Source organism: Glandiceps talaboti, chromosome 20, assembly GCF_964340395.1.
Source record: "Glandiceps talaboti chromosome 20, keGlaTala1.1, whole genome shotgun sequence".
Taxonomy (NCBI): Eukaryota; Metazoa; Hemichordata; class Enteropneusta; family Spengelidae; genus Glandiceps; species Glandiceps talaboti.
Genome location: NC_135568.1, coordinates 9,516,255 through 9,536,304, shown reverse-complemented (window position 1 = coordinate 9,536,304; position 20,050 = coordinate 9,516,255). Strand labels below are relative to the sequence as shown.

Here is a 20,050-nt window from a genome sequence, read left to right as displayed (position 1 = left end):
TTGTAGTCAACTTTTACGTCACTCTTCATAAGGGTGGCAGTACTTAAATTGGTGAAGTAATAAATAAAATTGATGCCCTCTGTGGTAGGATTGGAAAAAAATGTCATGTCACCGATGGTGACCCTATCAGAACATTTCGGAGTGAAAGTTATTGTTGCTGAAATTTTGGAACTTTATTAAAAACATATGGTTCAAATTTTCCTTTTGACTTTACCTGTCATTCCTAGCTTGTTCGACCTGTTAAATTATGATTATGAATTGAAGTGTCATTGTGTACATGTGGAGTCATGATGGGTGAATGGTTAGTGTGACCGGCTTGGAATCTACAGGTTGCAGATACGAGCCCCGTCGCTGCCTGCTGTTTGTTTCTGAGTGGCTAAAGTCCTTGGGCAAGATTTGAACCACGACTGTGCCTCAGTCAACCCAGCTGTATAACTGGGGACCTGGTAGGATGTAGGTTGCAATGTGAAGGCTTTAATCCTATGCACTTAAACGGCTGCAATGGATTGTATGCTCCCCGGGGAGTTGAGGAAGACTTAAGGGCCATTGTGCCGTTCTGATCTGAGCCAGGGATAATAATTGTAAAGCGCTTTGAGCACAGAGTGGGAAAGCGCTATATAAGAACCCAATATTATTATTATTATTATTATTACATATTACCCCGAAATTTACCTGAACTCAACCTGGTATTATGTAGTCTCGGTTACCCAGACTCTCATTGCTGGGGACTCTTCTACGAAACTACCCAGACAATGGTCTGGGAAAATCATGTTTCAAATACCCCACCCCGGGAGTTTCACAGTACATTTCTACCAAGTCATAAAAAATGGGCTTACAAGGCCTGTTTGTTGTAATTTGAATGTATCACTCACTTGAGAAGTGATAACTTGTCACAAAAGTACTTAAATCATTTAGCCTACAATGTTGGACATGAAGTATTCCCCAGCATGCACTAGCTACTTCCTGCATGGGCGAGTTGGAATCTTGTTTTCTCAGACTCGTTTGGGGAGTCCTAAAAATGTATAGGAACTCCCTACTATGCAATCAACAATTCTAAAAATGGCAGAATACAAATTGTCTTTTTAAATTTTTTTCGCTTGGGTTAAAAAAAAAACTTATAAAGTCAGCTTGTGTCACTTAAGGTTATAGTCCACGATAAAGCAAGAAAAAATTACAAAATTAACTTTTTGGGGGGAAATGACTACCAACCATCTGAGCTATCATTGTATGCAACCCAAATGAATGTAGCACTTCTCAATCTTGAGATATGGGGAGAAATAAAAAAACAATTTCCAGTAAATTTATCGTCGGTTGTCTGATCGAAATAATACATGATTAGAGCAGCCTGAAATCTGAGTTTGGAACTTGGAGCTCTCTGAATGACTATAAAGATTTCTTGAGTTCTACCATTTTTGTTTTTTTTCTCATCATAGGACCCCCTAGCTGGTATCATTCCCAGAGCCCTCCATCAACTATTCCAGACTCTCCAAGGCATGGAAGTGGAGTTCTCTGTCCGAGTGTCTTTCCTGGAGATCTACCAGGAAGAGTTGTTTGACTTGCTTGGTGGCAATGATGCCAGATTACGAATGTATGAAGATGCTGCTAAAAAGGTATTTGAACTTTGGACCTTGTATTTTCTAGAACTGGATTTTTTTCTAAAGTACACCGTCACCTAATCTGGATACCAACTGTGGTTTCTAACCCTAACCACAGCCTGGTCAAAGTCCCTCAACCAGCACACATTCTTGTGCTCCCTTCTACAGCGTTCATATAAACATGATTTTGTTGTTGCATCCCCACATGATTTAGTTTAAATGGACTGGCGGTGGAGTCCTGGTTGAAAATTGGACATCGTCAAAACAGCTGTACCAAATAAATGTTAAATGAGTGGTGACGACAGTCTGTTATTACTAGTGACATGTGCTGTTTCGCGTTTTGCTCACTATGAGGTTGAACCATAATTAACATGTTTCATCATGGCCTTGACTAGACTGAATCATAGCGATACTGTATAGGAACTAGACTAACCGTCACCCATCTGAAAAGTTTCTCATGACTATTTAGCTTCTACATTTTGGCCCTGCATTTCCTAATTTTCATAGTCGTCTCCTTGGGCATACTTTCAGTGAAAAGTTTCTAGTAGTTTTAAAGATGCATCAAATTTAGGCTTGAGACACTTGCAAATGGCATATCTCAAAGGAGATATTCAGTACTCCACTATTGCGACACTCACTTCCTTAGCTTTGGAATAGCACTCCTAGTGGCCAAAATATAAAATCTTTTGTTTTCATTCATAATTATTGTTTTTATAAAGTATTCTACCCGCCAAATTGTATGGTTTTGTGATATTTGAATAGCACTGCCAGTCTCAAAAATATGCAATCTTTTGTTTTTCTTTATTCACGCTTGTATTATTTTATGATTCTACCCTTTGTGAATTGTAGGGCTCTGTTGTGATATCTGGTCTTGAAGAACGACCTGTCCATGATAAGAATGAAGTGTTCCAGATACTAGAAGCTGGCTGGAAAAAACGGCAAACTGCAGCCACTAAGATGAATGATCAATCCAGGTAAGATTCTTTAAAGGCGAGACAGGGTTATAAAAGGCCCCCTAACTTTGTGGGCATTATTGTCAAACTTGAATACACACAGTGAACAATGCATCAATTCCTCTATGAAAATCCATGACAACAATGAACAGCTGGTTATTTTTGGTAATAAATTTGGTATAAGTGGTCAGACGCGGGAATGCGAGTGTTGTTACAGAAAGTTGATATTTATACATGGTAGATGCAATTTTGGACAAAACATGATCGAGATGGGCCTTGTTTGTTAGTCATATCTTAGACGACCAAACAATAGTTTGGTGGTCTGAGCTCATACTGAAAAGCCTTTACTAATCATTTCTTGTAGTTACTCAACACTAGGACATCAAGGTTTGAATCGATGACCACATGGATGGCCATCTCTGCCTATAAAGTGGCCATATGAATGAGAAATGGGTATTTTTGGGGAATTTTTAATTCATAAAACAACTTTATCATGGCTCCCTACTTGAAAAAATCAATGTGAAACAATACATGCAAAGTCTGTATTTGTAATAAATTGTGAAGGACTAATAAATGTGTAAAATGTTTGTTATTGTACATATAATTACAAAACATTTTACAGATTTATTTTAGCTTTTTGCACTGTATTGAGTTACAAACACAGACTTGGTCTATGTTGTTTCACATTGATTTTTGAAGTAGGACGTCATAATAAAATTGTTTTATAAATTAAAAATCAAAACTAAATACCCAATCCTCATCCATATGACCACTTACATACAAATAAAAACATGTCCCATCAGTGAAACTCTACACCAACCCTGTTTCCACTGTAATCCAACAATTACTGCCAAGAGTACCACCTTGATTGTTTTTGGCTTTATTTTGTTTTTCATAGCCGATCCCATGCAGTGTTCACAATCCTAGTTCACATTAAGGAGACTGCTGTCGATGGTGAAGAGATGGTGAAATGTGGCAAACTGTACTTAGTTGACTTAGCAGGTTCTGAAAACATCGGTAGATCTGGAGCTGTTGACAGAAGAGCTAAAGAAGCTGGTGAGTTTGATTCTTGTATTTTGTTTCGTCCCTTGGGACCAACCTGGATACAAACCTTAATATGTTGTGTGTATATGTGAACTGACTCAGCAAAAATTTTCAATTGAATTGTATTGGTCTAACCATAGACAGTGTAGGGTCTAACAGACTACCACATGATTAAATCTGGTTGTCTAGATATGAAGTTTAGTAGTCTATGTGCCACGGACTACTGCTAATTTAGTAGTCTGGTAGTCTATGTGTCCTCAATCTGATAAAAATCTGATGTAGTGAAAGCGGCTAGATGCTTTTAATTATCTCTATTTCCATCATTTTGTGTTGTTTATTTGGTCTGAGTGATTGCCGCCTTCCCACATCTGAACCTGTGTAATAGACAATCCCATTGAATCTCAACAATATTGTAAGGTTTTCACAACCAATCAGCACGCTTCAATTTCTCCTGTGTGATTGCCTAATTGAAAGCGCGAGATTCAAACGCGATTGTCTATTACACTGTACAGTAGTCGAGAGTTCTAAACTCAGTGTTTTATTTAAGGGCGGTAAGTAGGTAAAATCTACCGGGGTTCCCACATCATTTTACCGGGGTTCCCCACCTAAACTATGATACATTGCATGGGAAGCACTACCAGTTTTACCTCTTTCCCCCTTTCTGTTACCGGGGTTCCCAAACCTTAGCAAAAACACTGTAAACTGGTACAGTATTACGTATTAAAAACTTCATTACTAATACCAGGCAAATAAAGGCATCTAGCTGCTTTCACCACATCAGATTTTAATCAGATTGATGTGTCCTGCATTACTACACGTACTAATTTAGTAGTCTAGATACAATGTTTTTAGTAGTCTACCCGGTGTGTGTCCTGCACTATTGCTGATTTGGCAATCTAGATACAATTTTTAGTACTAGTAGTCGATGTGTCCGAGACTACTACTAATTTGGTAGTCCAGATATGATATTTAGTAGTTCATGTACCCGAGTAGACTACTTCTAAGTTAGTCCAGATGTTCTGAACTATGGCTAAATTCAAGCCCTGATTTATGATGTGAGATAAGTTAGTAATTTCAACTGTCAATTTTTTTACTCAATAGGCAACATTAATCAAAGTTTGCTTACCCTGGGACGTGTTATCAAATCCTTGGTAGAACATGCCCCCCACATTCCATACAGGTAGGTAAATCAAAATTACCTTTGTACATGTACATGACGTTAACGTGAAATAGCAACATGTACAATGTCTAATTATTGGTTTTTTGTAACAATTTTCAGGGAATATGTTGTGGTTGTCTAATCGAAAAACGATACTCCAGTTACACCATGGTGACAGATTCAAAATTCAAATGTCTTACCTCATGCAAATGTGTAGCTTCCTAGAACAAATATTTTGTTCAAACTTTAATTACTTGAATGTTGGTACTATATTTGAAAGGACCATATGACAATATATTGTTTACTCTTAATTACGTCTTTATCCTCAGAGAAAGCAAGTTAACCAGGCTCTTGCAGGACTCTCTAGGTGGCAGCACAAAAACTTCCATAATTGCTACTGTGTCTCCGGCACACTGCAACATAGAGGTAAGTTACTGTCATTTCAATATCAACATTTTAATATTTCAACTCTAGAGGGCTTAGAACGTGCGAAGTATGGCGGAGCAAGGGTGCATTCAGGAACCAAACATTCAATGGACATTTTGAACGTTCTGTTCCTGAACACACATTTGTCATAGTTTTTAACTGAATGAAATAGGCTCTCAGAGTCATGAATATCCAGTGTGCAATGACTAAATATTCATGTCTACTAATACCCATAATGCAATGGTGCACCACTAAAAGAACAATAGATAGTGAAAGAGATTCAATTTGGTGTTTCTAGGCAGCTGAGTGAAACAAACAATTCCTGTAAAAATGACACTATGTGATCAAACTCTTTTGTGAAGAATGAACAATTGCATTCTCATTTGCCTATTATTTGCATGCAGGTATGCAATAATGTTTTCGGTATAGCACTGCAGTGCAAATACAACTAGTGTGTGCGCACACCAGTGCAAGTAATCTCTGGTACATATGTAACAATGTGTGCATCTTTCCTTAACCATAGGAGAGTTTGAGTACGTTGGACTATGCACACAGAGCCAGGAATATCACCAATAGGCCTGAAGTCAACCAAAGGATGACCAAGAGAGCTCTGATTAAGGTAAGTGTTACAACCAACAGCGGGCAAGCATCAACAAGTGAAACATGTTACAAACATGGAAAGTTAAACATACAACTGGCGGTGCCTGGGACCCTATTTTGCATATGACTGACTGTATGTTTGGAGGTGGAGAACTTGTGATGACTCACTGACAACTTGGCAAGTAATCACCAAAATATAAACATTCCCTATATCTGGGGTTTTCACATGCAAATGCCGCATATTTTAATAATCCTGAATGACACACAATCTAAGCAGCTGTTTGAAGGGGAATTTGTCTCATTTGGAAAGGTTTTTTCATTCTATGAAACAAACAGACTGATTTTCAACTAATTTGTGTATCAAGTTACCATCCTACGACATTCACAAACAATTTGTACATGATACATGACCTGTGTATTTCTCGGAGCACAGAAAAAATGCTGAAAACAAGACCCATAAGCTAGTGCTCTGTACAGCAGTTTGAATTTCCCGCATTTGCATAGATTAGCCATAATCTATAAGGAATGAATTGGATTAATATAACGTTTGGCACATCTTGTTGGAACTAAGAGACTTTCATTCCATCAGTTGATAAGACGTTTTATGGCCACGTTGCATAATAGCTCACATTCATAACATAGTTTCAAGTTCCCCTGTCACTTCATGTATATGTAAAGAGTTATTATTAATCTAATAATTCATGATTAATTTATTACAGTGCAGCAAAAAGTATCTAAAAAAAGGTATAAAGTTAATCCCTTTAAAAAGAAAACAGGATATTTACTATAAACGCGACAATAAAAAGTATTTTTTTTTTATCTTCCTGGTTTATGGTTGTTTACAATATACATGGCATTAATGATTATATTTTCTCCTTTTCATCAGCAATATACAGAAGAAATTGAAAGACTACGACAGGATTTACATGCAGCCAGAGAAAAGGATGGTTTCTTTGTATCTCGTGAAACATATATGTAAGTCTCTCTCTCTCTCTCTCTCTCTCTCTCTCTCTCTCTCTCTCTCTCTCTCTCTCTCTCTCTCTCTCTCTCTCTCTCTCTCTCTCCCCACCACCACTCACCTTTAAAAGAAACTATTTAGGAAAATCAGAACAATTCCGTTTGAAACATCAGTTATACATATAATATTATATATTAAACATATAATCCCCTAATTTAGGAGATAATAACACTTTGTGATTGATTCCAGAACCACATACAGGTTGTCATTGGCACAAAATGCCATATATATTAAACTTCTGCGCTCTAACCTGTTTATTTTCTTCCTTTCCAGGGGTATGGAAGGTAAAATAAATACACAGGACCATGAAATGGAAGACTTACATAACAGAATTACTGGAATGGAGGAAGAAATCAAGAAAGTATGTGTTTTAATTGGCAAAAAGAAATGTTTGTTTATAAATTAATGATGTGAATACATTGTACATGTGTAGGTAGTACAAAAAATGTATGCTTCATCCCCCTGCGATGATCACACTATGTCACACATTCTCAATTTGTTTCTTTAGAGGGAAGGGTTTTGGCATCAATGCGATTGCTGAACTTCATTTTCCCAATTCTATCCAAATTTTGAAAACTTTCATGCCTTCAGTGATAACAGGTTTTGTATTTGCTACTGAGATGTTGATAAGTTGATTAAAATTTACATTCTAATGTGATATACAGTGCTGGGTTCCCGGTTACTGGGTAGTATTTTAGTGTTCACCATCATGTTTTTATATTGCATCAATTCTGAATTGGTGTGACCACTACAATCTTCGTCACAGTTTACATCATATGTAATATGTAATGTGTTGATGTTATTGCTAAAATGCTATTTGATCAGTGTAAAATCAAGTTGTATGGAGAATTTTGGCTCTCGCCTTTCCCCTACCACCTAGGCACCATAAACCATGATCAAGTTTCTTTTAAAAACAATTTTCCAAAATACAATAAATTGTATTTTCTGACGACTCATTGACTTGACTGCATTCTTATACCTAGATAAATGATCTATTCCACGACACAAAGGAGACACTAGAACACACAACTGAAAAACTGGCCACCACTCAGCTGGACCTTGAAGACACTTCAGCCAAGTTGCAACAAACTAAACAGGTACTTACTGAAGTTTTGTACTCTATACTATTATGTGATAGTTCACTCAACAGGCATGCATATAGAGCATTGTGGGTAATCTAATCTACGCAAATGTTGGAAATTCAAAACGCTATATACTGGGTTTGTATTCCATGGCCACTTTGGATTCTAAACTGGCTTAATTTTGAAAATATGTTTACTTCTATGTAAAAAAAATTGAATGGTGACCCCATCGTTGCAAACCACAGCCTCTTTTACGGCACCGCCCAAAACGCGCCGTCATTTTGCAGTGTCACAGAAGAAATAACAGCTCTGGTTTGCGAGAATGGGTGACCCCTAATTTGTTTTCTTCATTTTAACTGAGAACGGGCTTATGTTTTCTTGAGCAGTAACTGCAAAGGTGTTAAGACTTTCATTTCAGAGGTACATGCCTGTACTATGTTGATTGTAACATGCTTGAATGCTTTTGAGCAATACATTGTTTACAATGTAGGGAGAAATATATCTTAGATGTCCCTGTAATTTGTCCTGGCAATTTCCATTAGCCTTCGGTTTTCTAAGATAGATACAAACTAAAACTACTGTGCACCTCGCTCCAGCAAAAACCTCAAATTTTCCATTATCAACAAATGCTTTCTACAATTGCAACCATTTGAAAACAATTATGAAGTGTCAGGATTGTGGTAACTCGAGAGCTAAGCTGTCCCAGGGCGACCTGCATCTCTGCAAGTCGTGTAAACTTCATCGCTTTCCAACAACAAGTTCAAGTGCAGTCAAGATGGCCGATGCTACTACTGACAATGACAATCACGTGCCTGAGAAATCACAACTTGACACTATACAGGCGACATTGCTTACGCTCACCGCTAAAGTCGACAAGCTTACTGCAATGGAAAACAACATACGTGAACTCCAGAAGTCCATTACCTATGTGAGTAACTCTTTTGATGACTTCGCAAAGCAACTGCAAAGTCTACGAAATGAAAACAAAGATTTGAAAGACAAACTAGCTAACACAACAAAGGAAGTCAACGAACTACATCAATACACCAGAAGAAACACCTTAGAAATATCAGGTATACCTGAGGATGGAAATGAAGACACAGATAATATCGTGGTTAAAGTAGCTGAGATCGTCGGTGTCAATGTTTCGCCTGATGATATTGATATATCACATCGTCTTCCTCAAAGACCTAGCCGGCAAAGTAATGGCCAGCGTAAACCAGCCACAATCATCGTCAAGTTCGTTCGTCGTTCCCTCCGAAATAAGCTGTATTCATCAAGAAAAAACCTTAAAGGCAAGACTACCCGTAACATTGGCGTCACAAGCAACAATCGTATTTACATCAACGAGAACTTAACACCAACTAATAAGCAACTCTTCTTCCAGGTAAATCAGCTACGCAACGAAAAACACTGGAAATTCATTTGGACGCACAATGGCAAAATCTACGTGCGGAAAAATGTCGGCGACCCAGCAATCATCGTAGCAACTATAAGAGATCTCGATCGTATCGTCTAACTAAATATACTCGTATTACATGTATTTCTTTATTGAATACAATATCATCAGACTTGTCTCATTGAAGATATTCAAAGTAGTGGGTAACTATTTTTCGATTACTTATTCTCTAAGTATGTCAGCCATTTCATGATGAACGAAGAACTCATAGTTAAATACAGCTGCAAGTCTTGCACAGTCAACCAGTTCAATTCTGATAGAAATCTTTTACACAGTTCATGTTCTTTCCTACATTGCAATGTCAGATCCCTTACAAAAAACTTCGATAGCTTTGTTAACTTTTTAAGCATGTTAGATCAAAATTTTCCTTTTATAGCTCTAACGGAAACATGGTTACATCCCGATTCAAATTGCTGTCTTTATGATTTGCCTTCCTATACTTTCGTTACTTGTAATCGTGAAGCCTCACAAGGTGGTGGAGTCGCTCTGTATTTTCACAACTCGTTGTCCTTCTCTCGCATTAACACATGTAAAATTAATCACTGCGAATCCATCTTTGGGGAAACTATGATCAACAACAAAAAGATTGTTATAGGCGTTATCTACAGAAGACCCAACACACCTTTTAATGAATTCATTGACAGTTTAGAAGCATGCCTTGATCAGGTGTCAGTGAACGGGCGTGATTGTATTCTCCTTGGCGATATGAATATTGACACATCTTTAGACAGCCCACCCGTTACTCATTACAATTCTCTCCTGAATACATACAATATGACACAATTAATTAACACCCCTACCAGAGTTACTAACACCTCACACACGGTAATAGATCACCTGGTGACAAATATTACTGACCACTTTATTGAGTCCGGTACAATTGAAACAGACATTTCAGACCACTATCCAATTTTCGGCATTATTAAAAGTCTGCATCACGTTTTTGAAAACGTTACCAAAACACACACCTACGATTTCAGGAATTACAACAAAGAGGCCTTTTTAGCTGACCTAAGCAATGTATCCTGGCAACCAGTCCACATGTGCGAAGACCCGTCTGAAGCATACAATATTTTTAATGATTTATTTCATACTGTTATCAGAAGACATCTTCGAATAAAAACATCTACAAGAACACACAAGTCAATTAAAAGACCCTGGATCACAAAGGGCTTATTTGCATCCATACATACAAAACATAAACTTTTCTCGAAAATGAAAAATCACCCAAGGAATAACCAAATTAAAAATAAGTATACTAGGTACAGGAATACATTGACGAAGCTCCTTAGGTTGGCTAAGAAAAACTACTACACCAATAAAATTTCAAATGCCTCTGGCAACACCAACAAAACTTGGCTTATTATTAAAGAGATGTTGAACAAAACACATACCAAATATACTCCCGATAAATTAACTACAAACAACCCTGGAAACACATGCTTAACAGATACAAGAGATATTGCTCAAGAATTCAATAATTATTTCACTAGTATTGGGCCCAATCTTGCTCAAAAGATTACAAGCAACAAAGACTTTAGACAATACCTGGATGGGAACTACCTCAACTCCTTTTTCTTTCACCCCGTGTCTGAAGAAGACGTCCTGGGAGAAATATTCAAGCTTGATCCCCGCAAAGCTACCGGTCAGGACACAATTAATCCCCTCTTAGTTATACACGCTGCTCACATTATTGCATGCCCTCTCACACATATAATTAACTGTTCTCTCAACAATGGTATTTTTCCAAGTCTTCTTAAGATTGCCAAGGTAATACCTATTTATAAAAAAGGTTCGCCATGCGATGTTGGCAATTATCGCCCCATTTCAATTTTGCCCGTAATCAGTAAAGTGTTTGAATCTATTGTCAATCATCAACTTGTTAAATATCTTGAAAAATACAACATCCTCATCAAAACTCAGTTTGGTTTCAGGAAAAAACACAGTACTAAGCTTGCCCTGGTTGACCTGATCACTGGTATTGCTAATAAGCTGGACAATGGTTATCTGACATGTGGTATTTTCATTGATTTGCGGAAAGCCTTTGACACAATAGACCATAGTATTCTTCTTCAGAAACTGAGCCACTATGGTGTCAGAGGCTTGCCTTTACTTTGGTTTAAAAGTTATCTCTCCCAACGTAAGCAGTGTGTCTGTATAAATAATGTTACCTCGCCATATAGCGAAATACAATGTGGAGTACCACAAGGCTCAATTTTAGGCCCCCTTCTCTTTCTGATTTACATCAATGATATTGTGAACGCTACTGATGCATTTGAATTTCGATTATTTGCCGACGACACAAACTTGTTTCAATTTATCAACAATCCCTCAAATATAATTCAGCTTGATCAACTCCATTTCGACTTCAGGAAAGTATGTGACTGGTGCGACGCCAATAGGCTCACTATCAATGTAGAAAAAACTAATTTCATGATTATTAAGACTTCGCAAAGATTGGTGAAAATGGAGGGAAGTCTGGGCATCAATGGCTCACAAATTTCACAAGTAACGTCAACCAATTATCTTGGCGTGTGTTTAGATCAAAATATGCTTTGGACATCACACATTGAAAAAGTTAGGAAAGCAATTTCTCCAATTATTGGCATAATTTCCAAAATTCGTTATTACGTACCTAAATCTACTCTTCTTCTGTTGTATAACTCTATGATCTTGCCCCATATCTCATATTGTATAGAGATATGGGGCAATACATACAATACATTTCTCAAGCCTATCTTAAACCTTCAAAAGAAAGTTATTCGCTTTATAACTTTTTCAAATATTGATGCTCCCTCCTCCCCTCTTTTTCAGCAACTAGGAATTCTAAATGTCCACCAGCAATGCAAATTTAATACTTCTTTATTTATTTTTGATTTGAGGGCCGGTCACTTCCCGCAAACAGTTAACGACTACTTTAACACACCACCAAATACGTATCACACTCGGAATACAGCGAGAGATAACTTTTACATTCCCAAAGTAAATCTTACTTTGACGCAACACAATTTTCAGTATGCAGCTGCAAAACATTGGAACTCCTTACCTGAAGAATTGAAAAAAATACAATCCAGGACTACTTTTAAATCTCAGTTAAAACAGTATTTGTTACAAAATTAATTCAGCTTTTTCTACCTTACATTGCATTTAATGCCAGTTATATATTTTTTGATGAACGCGTTTTGTTTGTTTTTTGTTTGTTTTTGTTTTAATTTCAAATTTGTTTTTGTTTTTGCTTTGATTATTTTGTTTAATCAATTGTAGTATGGGCCACAAACTTGACTAGTTTGTTTCAAACTATTTTTGTGGTCCAGCCATAAACTCTGTATTCATCCATCAGTTTATGTGTAATATTTATTCCACTGTCTTTTTTACTTTTTCTCTTTTGTTATATTGATATGATTTTGAGTTTGTGGCAAATAAAATACTATATATACATAGTAAATGTTATTAACAGTAAAAAACTATGGAATGGATATTGGTTTAATTATAGTCTCAGTAGGGATGCGTCTCTGAACACTAGTGCATTTAGAGTTCCATGAACTTGCAGTGCTGTTTTGGGACTTCCAATGTTTACACTATGTTGATCACAGGGTGATTAGAATCACACAATAGAGGAACTGCTATCATCCATTTGTGTAATCTACCACATTGAAGAACAATAGATTTAGTTTGCGTCTATCTTAGTAACTTAGTAAACTGAAGGCTGGATTACCAGTGTTGTATGAGAAATACATTTGTTTATCTTGCTGTTTATTGTCAGAACCTTAAAGAGACTGTGATAGAAAGAGACCAGCAGACTCATTTGGTTGGAGAACATGTCACAGTCGAAACTGAACTGTACAGTCAGGCCACCGAGGTAAGTGTAACACCACCACCCTTCCATATCATACCTGTGAGAAATTCACTTTGATGTACCTTGGTAATCACACACAATTTATGTGATAGGAAATCCTGAAGATAAAATGACCCAAAATTTATGAAAATAAACCTGCTGCACTTGTCCTTTTTTCTTGTATATTCATTTTGTGATGGTCAGAGTCTTGTTTAGTTCAGACCGAATTATTTCTGTGGTTGTATTATCCTGATAACATCTTTGAAATGTTCATACCTGTATTAGTTTTATATATCAAGTGAATACATCAATTCAGTTTTTAAAAATGGCACATATTATATTGGGAAAATTTTGTTCAGCTGTTTTTCATTGACAGTGCACAAAATATAGAAGAACTTCAGCTTCATAGTAATAATACATTCGTGTACCACAACCAAGGGTTCTTAACCTTATTACTTATGAGTTACATTTCACCTGTTCAGGTTGACAGACTTTGTAAAACTGTCCATTTGCTGCCTAGCTGTAAAGCTAACAAATGGATAGTTTTTGACATTGCATGTTGACCGAACATGTGAACTGTTACTTGTAAGTAATAAGAACTGTTGGTCATGGCACAAGAACATATTACATGTTATCAGATTTACTGACCTGATGAACATGTTTAAAAACTTTAGCTTCAGAGTTTCAGAAACAGTGCTGGGCAGAGTGAATTATGTATCCTGAACTTATTGTGGCTGTCATTAATTCAATGCCATAAACTTCTCTATTGTTGCACTTTAGCTGTTGACTACCACCGAATCCAGTTTAGGTGATCTTGACGGTGTTCACAGTAAACTAGATAGAAAGAAAGCTGTTGAGAAACACAATATGACCCAGCAGGAGAAATTCAAGCAAACCATTTCAACTAATCTTGGGAAGATGAAGAAGAATATATCACAGAATTGTAAGAAACAAATCGAACACTTTGCCAAAGAACAAGAAAGTTGTGGTAAGTAAGAATTGCTCTTCTGTGGTCTTCTTTTTTTCATCAAAGTTGTGATTCAAAGATTTTTGGTGTTATTAATGCAACTCAAAGACTTCTTTTAGAGATGCACTAGCTATAAGGCCTAAAAAAAATAATTGCTTGGTTTCCCCCCCCCCCCCCCTAGTTTTTAGACTGCCAACTCTAAACCTTTTTACGTATTTGAGAGAAAAAATAATAAAATCGCAAAAATTGTGGTCTCACAAGAAATAGTGGATGCAGAAACTGGCATCAACTTAAAAAGACAATATAATATAACTGTTCTTCCAATCTGAAATAGCTGTATATATCTGATAGGAAGAAATAAACAACACAGAGACCATTTGGAAAACAATGGAAAACCTGAAGTAGACACTCACACATGAAAAAAAATATAAAATAAAATAAAAAATCTACCAACAACACCTATTTTGAAAATCAATCAATCAAAAATTGTTAAAATACCAATAGTTGGACACTGCATCATGTTAATTAGAGGTCGTTTTTATTCATAACTAGTGCAGCAATAAGTTACCTACATACTAATTTGAACAAATTTGTCAATTCTTTCTCTTTTTTTTATATTCCTTTTTGCAGATATATTTTTCACAGAGCAGTGTTCAGCCATGGAGTCAGTGGTTGGACAAATGAAACTCTTGAGTAGTGGAGTAAAGAATCAAACTAACCAACTAATTGGCAGTGAGCCAAACAATCAAAATGTAAGTTTCATATTCAGAAAATTGAAATTGCCCAGGAATTTCATTCATGGAACACAATGTTGTTGTTTTTTACATAAACATAGAATGCATTTTACTATCATTTCAACCCAGCCCCAAACAAAAATACTTAATTAAAGTGGTCATATGGACGAGGATTTGTTATTTATTTACGATTTTAAATTTATATAACAATTTTATCATGGCTTCCTACTTGAAAAATTAATGTCAATCAATGTATGCCAAGTCCTTGTTTGTAACTCAATAAATTGCAGTCATTGTACATACAATAACAAACTTTTTACACATTTTTAAGGTTTTTGCAATGTATTGAGTGACAAACACAGACTTTATCAATGTTGTTTCACATTGATTTGTAAAGTAAGAAGCCATGATAACATTTTTATAAATGAAAAATATAATAATAATAATAATAATAATAATAATAATAATTTATTCTTTAAAGACCACTACACAAACATGTCTCACTAAAAATATAATTGGATTTAAAAATTAGCAATCAATTTAAAAACATCAGCAATAGCATTGTCGGAAAATATACGTTTTAAGACTCTTCTTGAAAGGAGCAAATTTCTCAAGTAGTCGAGGCTCAAGCGGTAAACTATTCCACAGTTTAGGAGCATACACACTGAAAGCCCTGTCACCATATGTTTAAAAATGTTAAATAAATATCCAATCCTCATCCATATGACCACTTTGATATATTGATGTCACTAGAGTACATGTATTGGTTACATTGTTTGTCTCTACGTTTACTATAACAAGTCACATACAGTGTTGAATTTGCAGTAAATATCAAATAGACAATATCACCAGGTTGCACACAGCTAATTTGCTATTGTCTGTAAACAGCAATATGTGTTAGCTTTCCTTCCACTTTCATGTTCAATGGTAGAGATGTGTGTTGTAATTTTTTTACTAAATATAATGACAGTGACAATGGTAAATAGATGATACCATGTTTTTTGAAAACTGCAAATTTTTTTGAAGTGGCGATATAGATGAGTATTAGGTATTTATCTTGGATTTTTCATTTATAAAATAATTTTATCATGGCGTCCTATTTTGATAATCAGTGTGAAACAACATTGACAAGTCTGTGTTTGTAACTCAATACATTGCCAAAAGCTTTTAAAAATGTGTAGAAAGTTTATTATTGTATGTACAATGACAAACATTTTACACATTTACAACATTAATCTGCTGCAATTTATTGAGTTGCATAAGGACTTAGCATATGTTGTTTTAAGTATGAAGCCATAAAATAATATAGTTTAATAAAATGAAAATCCAAAATAGATACCCAATCCTCATCCTTTTGGCCACTTAACAACGAGTAACACTGAAGTAAAGCACTTTCTCAATGTGCTACATCTGTTTATAGCATTCATATCAAGTATGAAAGTATACTTTTTCAATTAGTTTAATTACAAGCCGGGTATATGACCTTCATAATGCGGTCAATTAGCAAATGAAACAGTATACTTTTACACTTGATATGGATGCTATAAACGATTGTGGTACATACAGAAACTGCTTTACTTTGGTGTTATGGGTTGTAAAAACATAATTTTACAGTGACTTCTTTGCATTGATGAGATTTTTTTACAATCTGTTCATCTCCAGGGTAATCATTCAATGCATGGTTTATTGACGTTTGTAACTGACTCAATGAACCTTTTAGGGAAGACGCTGAACGACATGACGTGTACCATGAAACAAAGGCAGACACAGAGCCGACAACAGGTAGATACTCCTAAACTACCCCATTGTATGTATGTTTATGGTACATTCCTATTGTTTTGGGTGGAATGGCAGCTTCCATTTTATGTAGGAAAGGGGTGGACGGGAATATTTTTATGGATTAATTCATCTTTAATTGGGAAACTCAAGAAGTGTAGTAACTTAAAGTCCCAGGTTTTGATTCCAGGTTCTCGCATTAATGGTTACTCCGCCCAATAAACATTTCCTTATCTATCATCGATACCGCTATATTCTGTACACGGATAAATTACAACAGCGTTCAAAATTATTAAAATTTCATCTCTAGCAAAGATTAGGTAAAATGATTATGATTACCATTGTGTTTTAAGGTTAGGCCTAATAAAAAAAATTGTTTGGTTCCAGTTACCCGACCCCCATCTAGTTTTTCACGCCGACCCTAAACTTTTTTTTTTACATATTCCAGAAAAAAGAAAAGAAAACCACGAAAATTGTGAAGTCTCACAAGAAATAGTGGATGTTGAAATAAACATCAACTGAAAAAAGACAATATAAAACATTCTTCCAATCTGTAATGGCTGTACATCTGATAAGAAGTAGCCAATAACACAGAGACCATATAGAAATCAACAGAAAACATAACTACCTGAACTACACAATCACATATGAAAAAAAATAAAAAATTTAAAAAATAAAATAAAATATCTACCTACCCCACCTATTTTAAAATTGAATGTAATCGAAACCACACAATTTATTTTTTTTACACCTGATCTAATGGTTTTGTTACTACTCGTCTAGAGACTCATTGGGACAAAGCCCACTTAGGTCACTCATAATTTTCCTTGGCTGAACAAAGAACAATATTGGGGATAACATGTAATTATCTGTTTCAGCTATCACAACACATAGAAGAGACACAACAGTTTGAACAGCAGTGTCTAAGTCAGCTACAGGAATTGATGACTGAACAGTGTAAAGCCACTGAATATCTACAATCCATCATACACAAGAGTCAGCAAGGGGAAACTCATCAACACGTTCAACGAAACCAATTTCATTCAGTAAGCTATGTTTATATTTGCATTCTAATCCTGCTGATGCATTTGTGCATGCAGAAAAAAAAAAGGATGGATGAAATGTACGTTGAGGGCGCCTGTCCATATGCGCAATGCATATTAAGTGATATATTTGCAGCAAACATGATCAATGACACATTGGTGCATCTGTCTATGGGTGCTCAGGAAATGTGAAGCATATTGAGCAGTGCTGATATTGATGGAGCGACAACAGTCAGATTGTCATCTCAGTCTTCCGAAAGTACTTTCGCTGGATCACGTACCATCATGCGCTATCGCGATTGCCATCAATTATAACCACAAAACGGAATTTCGGAAATGACTGACCTACCTAGAATGAGCGCACTGTCAGCATCACATCATTTTGAAATAGCACTATTGTAACTATAGTCTTTCTTGTTTAGTAGTATATCCCTTTACTCTTCTTTTCTTAACTTTACTTTACTTTACAGTCGCTTTTGCAGCAGATTGAAGCTTTAAAGGTGATGGTAGATGAACAGCAAACAATATCACAGACGGGTCATGAGCAGGTATGAACATTTACAACAAGACATGTCATTTCTTAGCCTGTTTGTGTATTGTGTGGGTGAGTTTGGATTACGTTTCCCCCAGACTCTTATCTGGGTGTACACTGCATGATGCACCTTGTTGTACTGGCCTCCTCTCAGGGTCCGACAATGCGAGGGCACCCCGTCATGGCATACCTTACAGGCTACTCTGGGTGGTCTCATTGTAAAGCCCCAAGCAGTGAGAGTCTGGGTAACTGAGACTATCAGTGCAGTTGTTACTAATTACTGCAATAGTTAGGATGAACAACCAGATCTGTGCATACACGTTGGACAAGTATTCACTCACCCCTCTTCATTTTGTATGCCATATTTGGTTTTTTAATTGTTTCTCTTTTTCTTTGTATGCAGTTAAAAAGTGAAATGGTGGAAGCAAAGGAATGTGTTCAGTCCATGCAAACCAATACAAAACAGTAAGTGTAAAGTGGTAATTCTGTCATCAATCTGCCATAATCCGATTATCAGAAAAACAAAAGATTACATTGTTTGGCCACTAGGAGTGCTGTTCAAATGAGTGTTAATAATGAAGTGAATGATTTGATTGACAATCTATAACTGACTTTATATCTATTACAGTATTAGACTGAGCATATGACAGCGTTATTAATGGACTGACTCACTAATCAATTGATTGATTGATTGATTGACAGTCTTATAAGCTGGCTTTCTGTTTGCCTAAGTACCTGACTGTGGACTGGTGGACTGACTTTTCTGTCTCTGAATAATCAACGAACAATTGGTGATGGACTGACTGACTGAAGAAAGAACACTGACAATGTTACTAATGGACTGAGTCACAAATTGACTGATAAACTGACTTTCTGTCTGTTTGCTGTGTCTGACTGATTAGAATGACTGAGTCACTAACTTTAATACTGACCAACTACATTTGTATTTTTGTTTGTTTGGTAGGTATGTTGACGTAATACAGTCTACAGTTGGTAATTACTCATCAGAACATGTAAATTCATTGAAAGCTACATCTCAGGAATTGGATGAAGGCTTTGAACAAGTAAGTTTACTTTGTTTTTCTGTCAAATGTTCATTATAATAATGTGTCACTTTTTAACAAGATAAAGAGGGACAATTTTTGTGTAAAAGTTTCTCCGATGAACAGAGCTAAAATACAGTACAAGCAGTAATAATTTGAGAATTGAACAGTAAAAATAGCTTACGCAGCGGCCACGTAGTGGCTTAATGACAAGTACGCATGTCCGTCTTATATACTAAGCGATGGTTTTTTGGTGGTTTTACCCAAGAATGCATTGCGGTGCAATGACTACGTATGTGCATTCTATATACTATGCGCATTCACAATGCTGAGGGCGCTGTCTACAATATCATGAGGCGGTCGGTTGTAGTCACAAATGATTGTATGTATGCTTCACAGGGAGTTGAAGTAGTTATAAAGAGCCAATTATGCCATTTTTGGCATACGCCATAGGTAATAATTGTACAGCACTTTGAGAGAAAATGCTCTATAAGAATCACATTGTGAATCCTGTTTTTCTCAGCTTGTAGTATTTTGTGTATAAACAAATACCCCACCCCCACCTCTGGTAGAAAGACGATATATTGTTATTAATATATTACTCTTTGTGTTTACTCACTACAGTTCTTCATTTGTCAAACATTTTCTTTCTTTCTTTCTTTGCCTTTTTTGCTAGGAAATCAAGACTACAGACAATGTATCTACCCAGTGTGTTGAAATGGCAGAAAAGACCAAAAATTCTATACACATGCAAATCAAGTCCTTAGAGGTAAACTACTACCAA

General features: G+C 36.1%; 1 protein-coding gene across 1 annotated transcript in view; it reads left to right on the top strand.

The window, feature by feature from the left end:
• The window catches only part of LOC144450532 (kinesin-like protein KIF11), a 40,683-nt gene that overhangs the window by 3,706 nt on the left and 16,927 nt on the right, over positions 1–20,050 (top strand). Inside the window, exons 5-22 of the mRNA XM_078141176.1 lie at positions 1,434–1,610; positions 2,445–2,569; positions 3,447–3,604; positions 4,694–4,772; positions 5,081–5,177; positions 5,701–5,796; positions 6,664–6,752; positions 7,069–7,156; positions 7,779–7,892; positions 13,100–13,195; positions 13,952–14,159; positions 14,769–14,890; positions 16,535–16,654; positions 17,527–17,694; positions 18,162–18,239; positions 18,627–18,688; positions 19,188–19,287; positions 19,943–20,035. Of these exons, the coding sequence (XP_077997302.1) occupies positions 1,434–1,610; positions 2,445–2,569; positions 3,447–3,604; positions 4,694–4,772; positions 5,081–5,177; positions 5,701–5,796; positions 6,664–6,752; positions 7,069–7,156; positions 7,779–7,892; positions 13,100–13,195; positions 13,952–14,159; positions 14,769–14,890; positions 16,535–16,654; positions 17,527–17,694; positions 18,162–18,239; positions 18,627–18,688; positions 19,188–19,287; positions 19,943–20,035 (2,070 nt within the window). The remainder of the gene's footprint in view (positions 1–1,433; positions 1,611–2,444; positions 2,570–3,446; positions 3,605–4,693; positions 4,773–5,080; positions 5,178–5,700; positions 5,797–6,663; positions 6,753–7,068; positions 7,157–7,778; positions 7,893–13,099; positions 13,196–13,951; positions 14,160–14,768; positions 14,891–16,534; positions 16,655–17,526; positions 17,695–18,161; positions 18,240–18,626; positions 18,689–19,187; positions 19,288–19,942; positions 20,036–20,050) is intronic.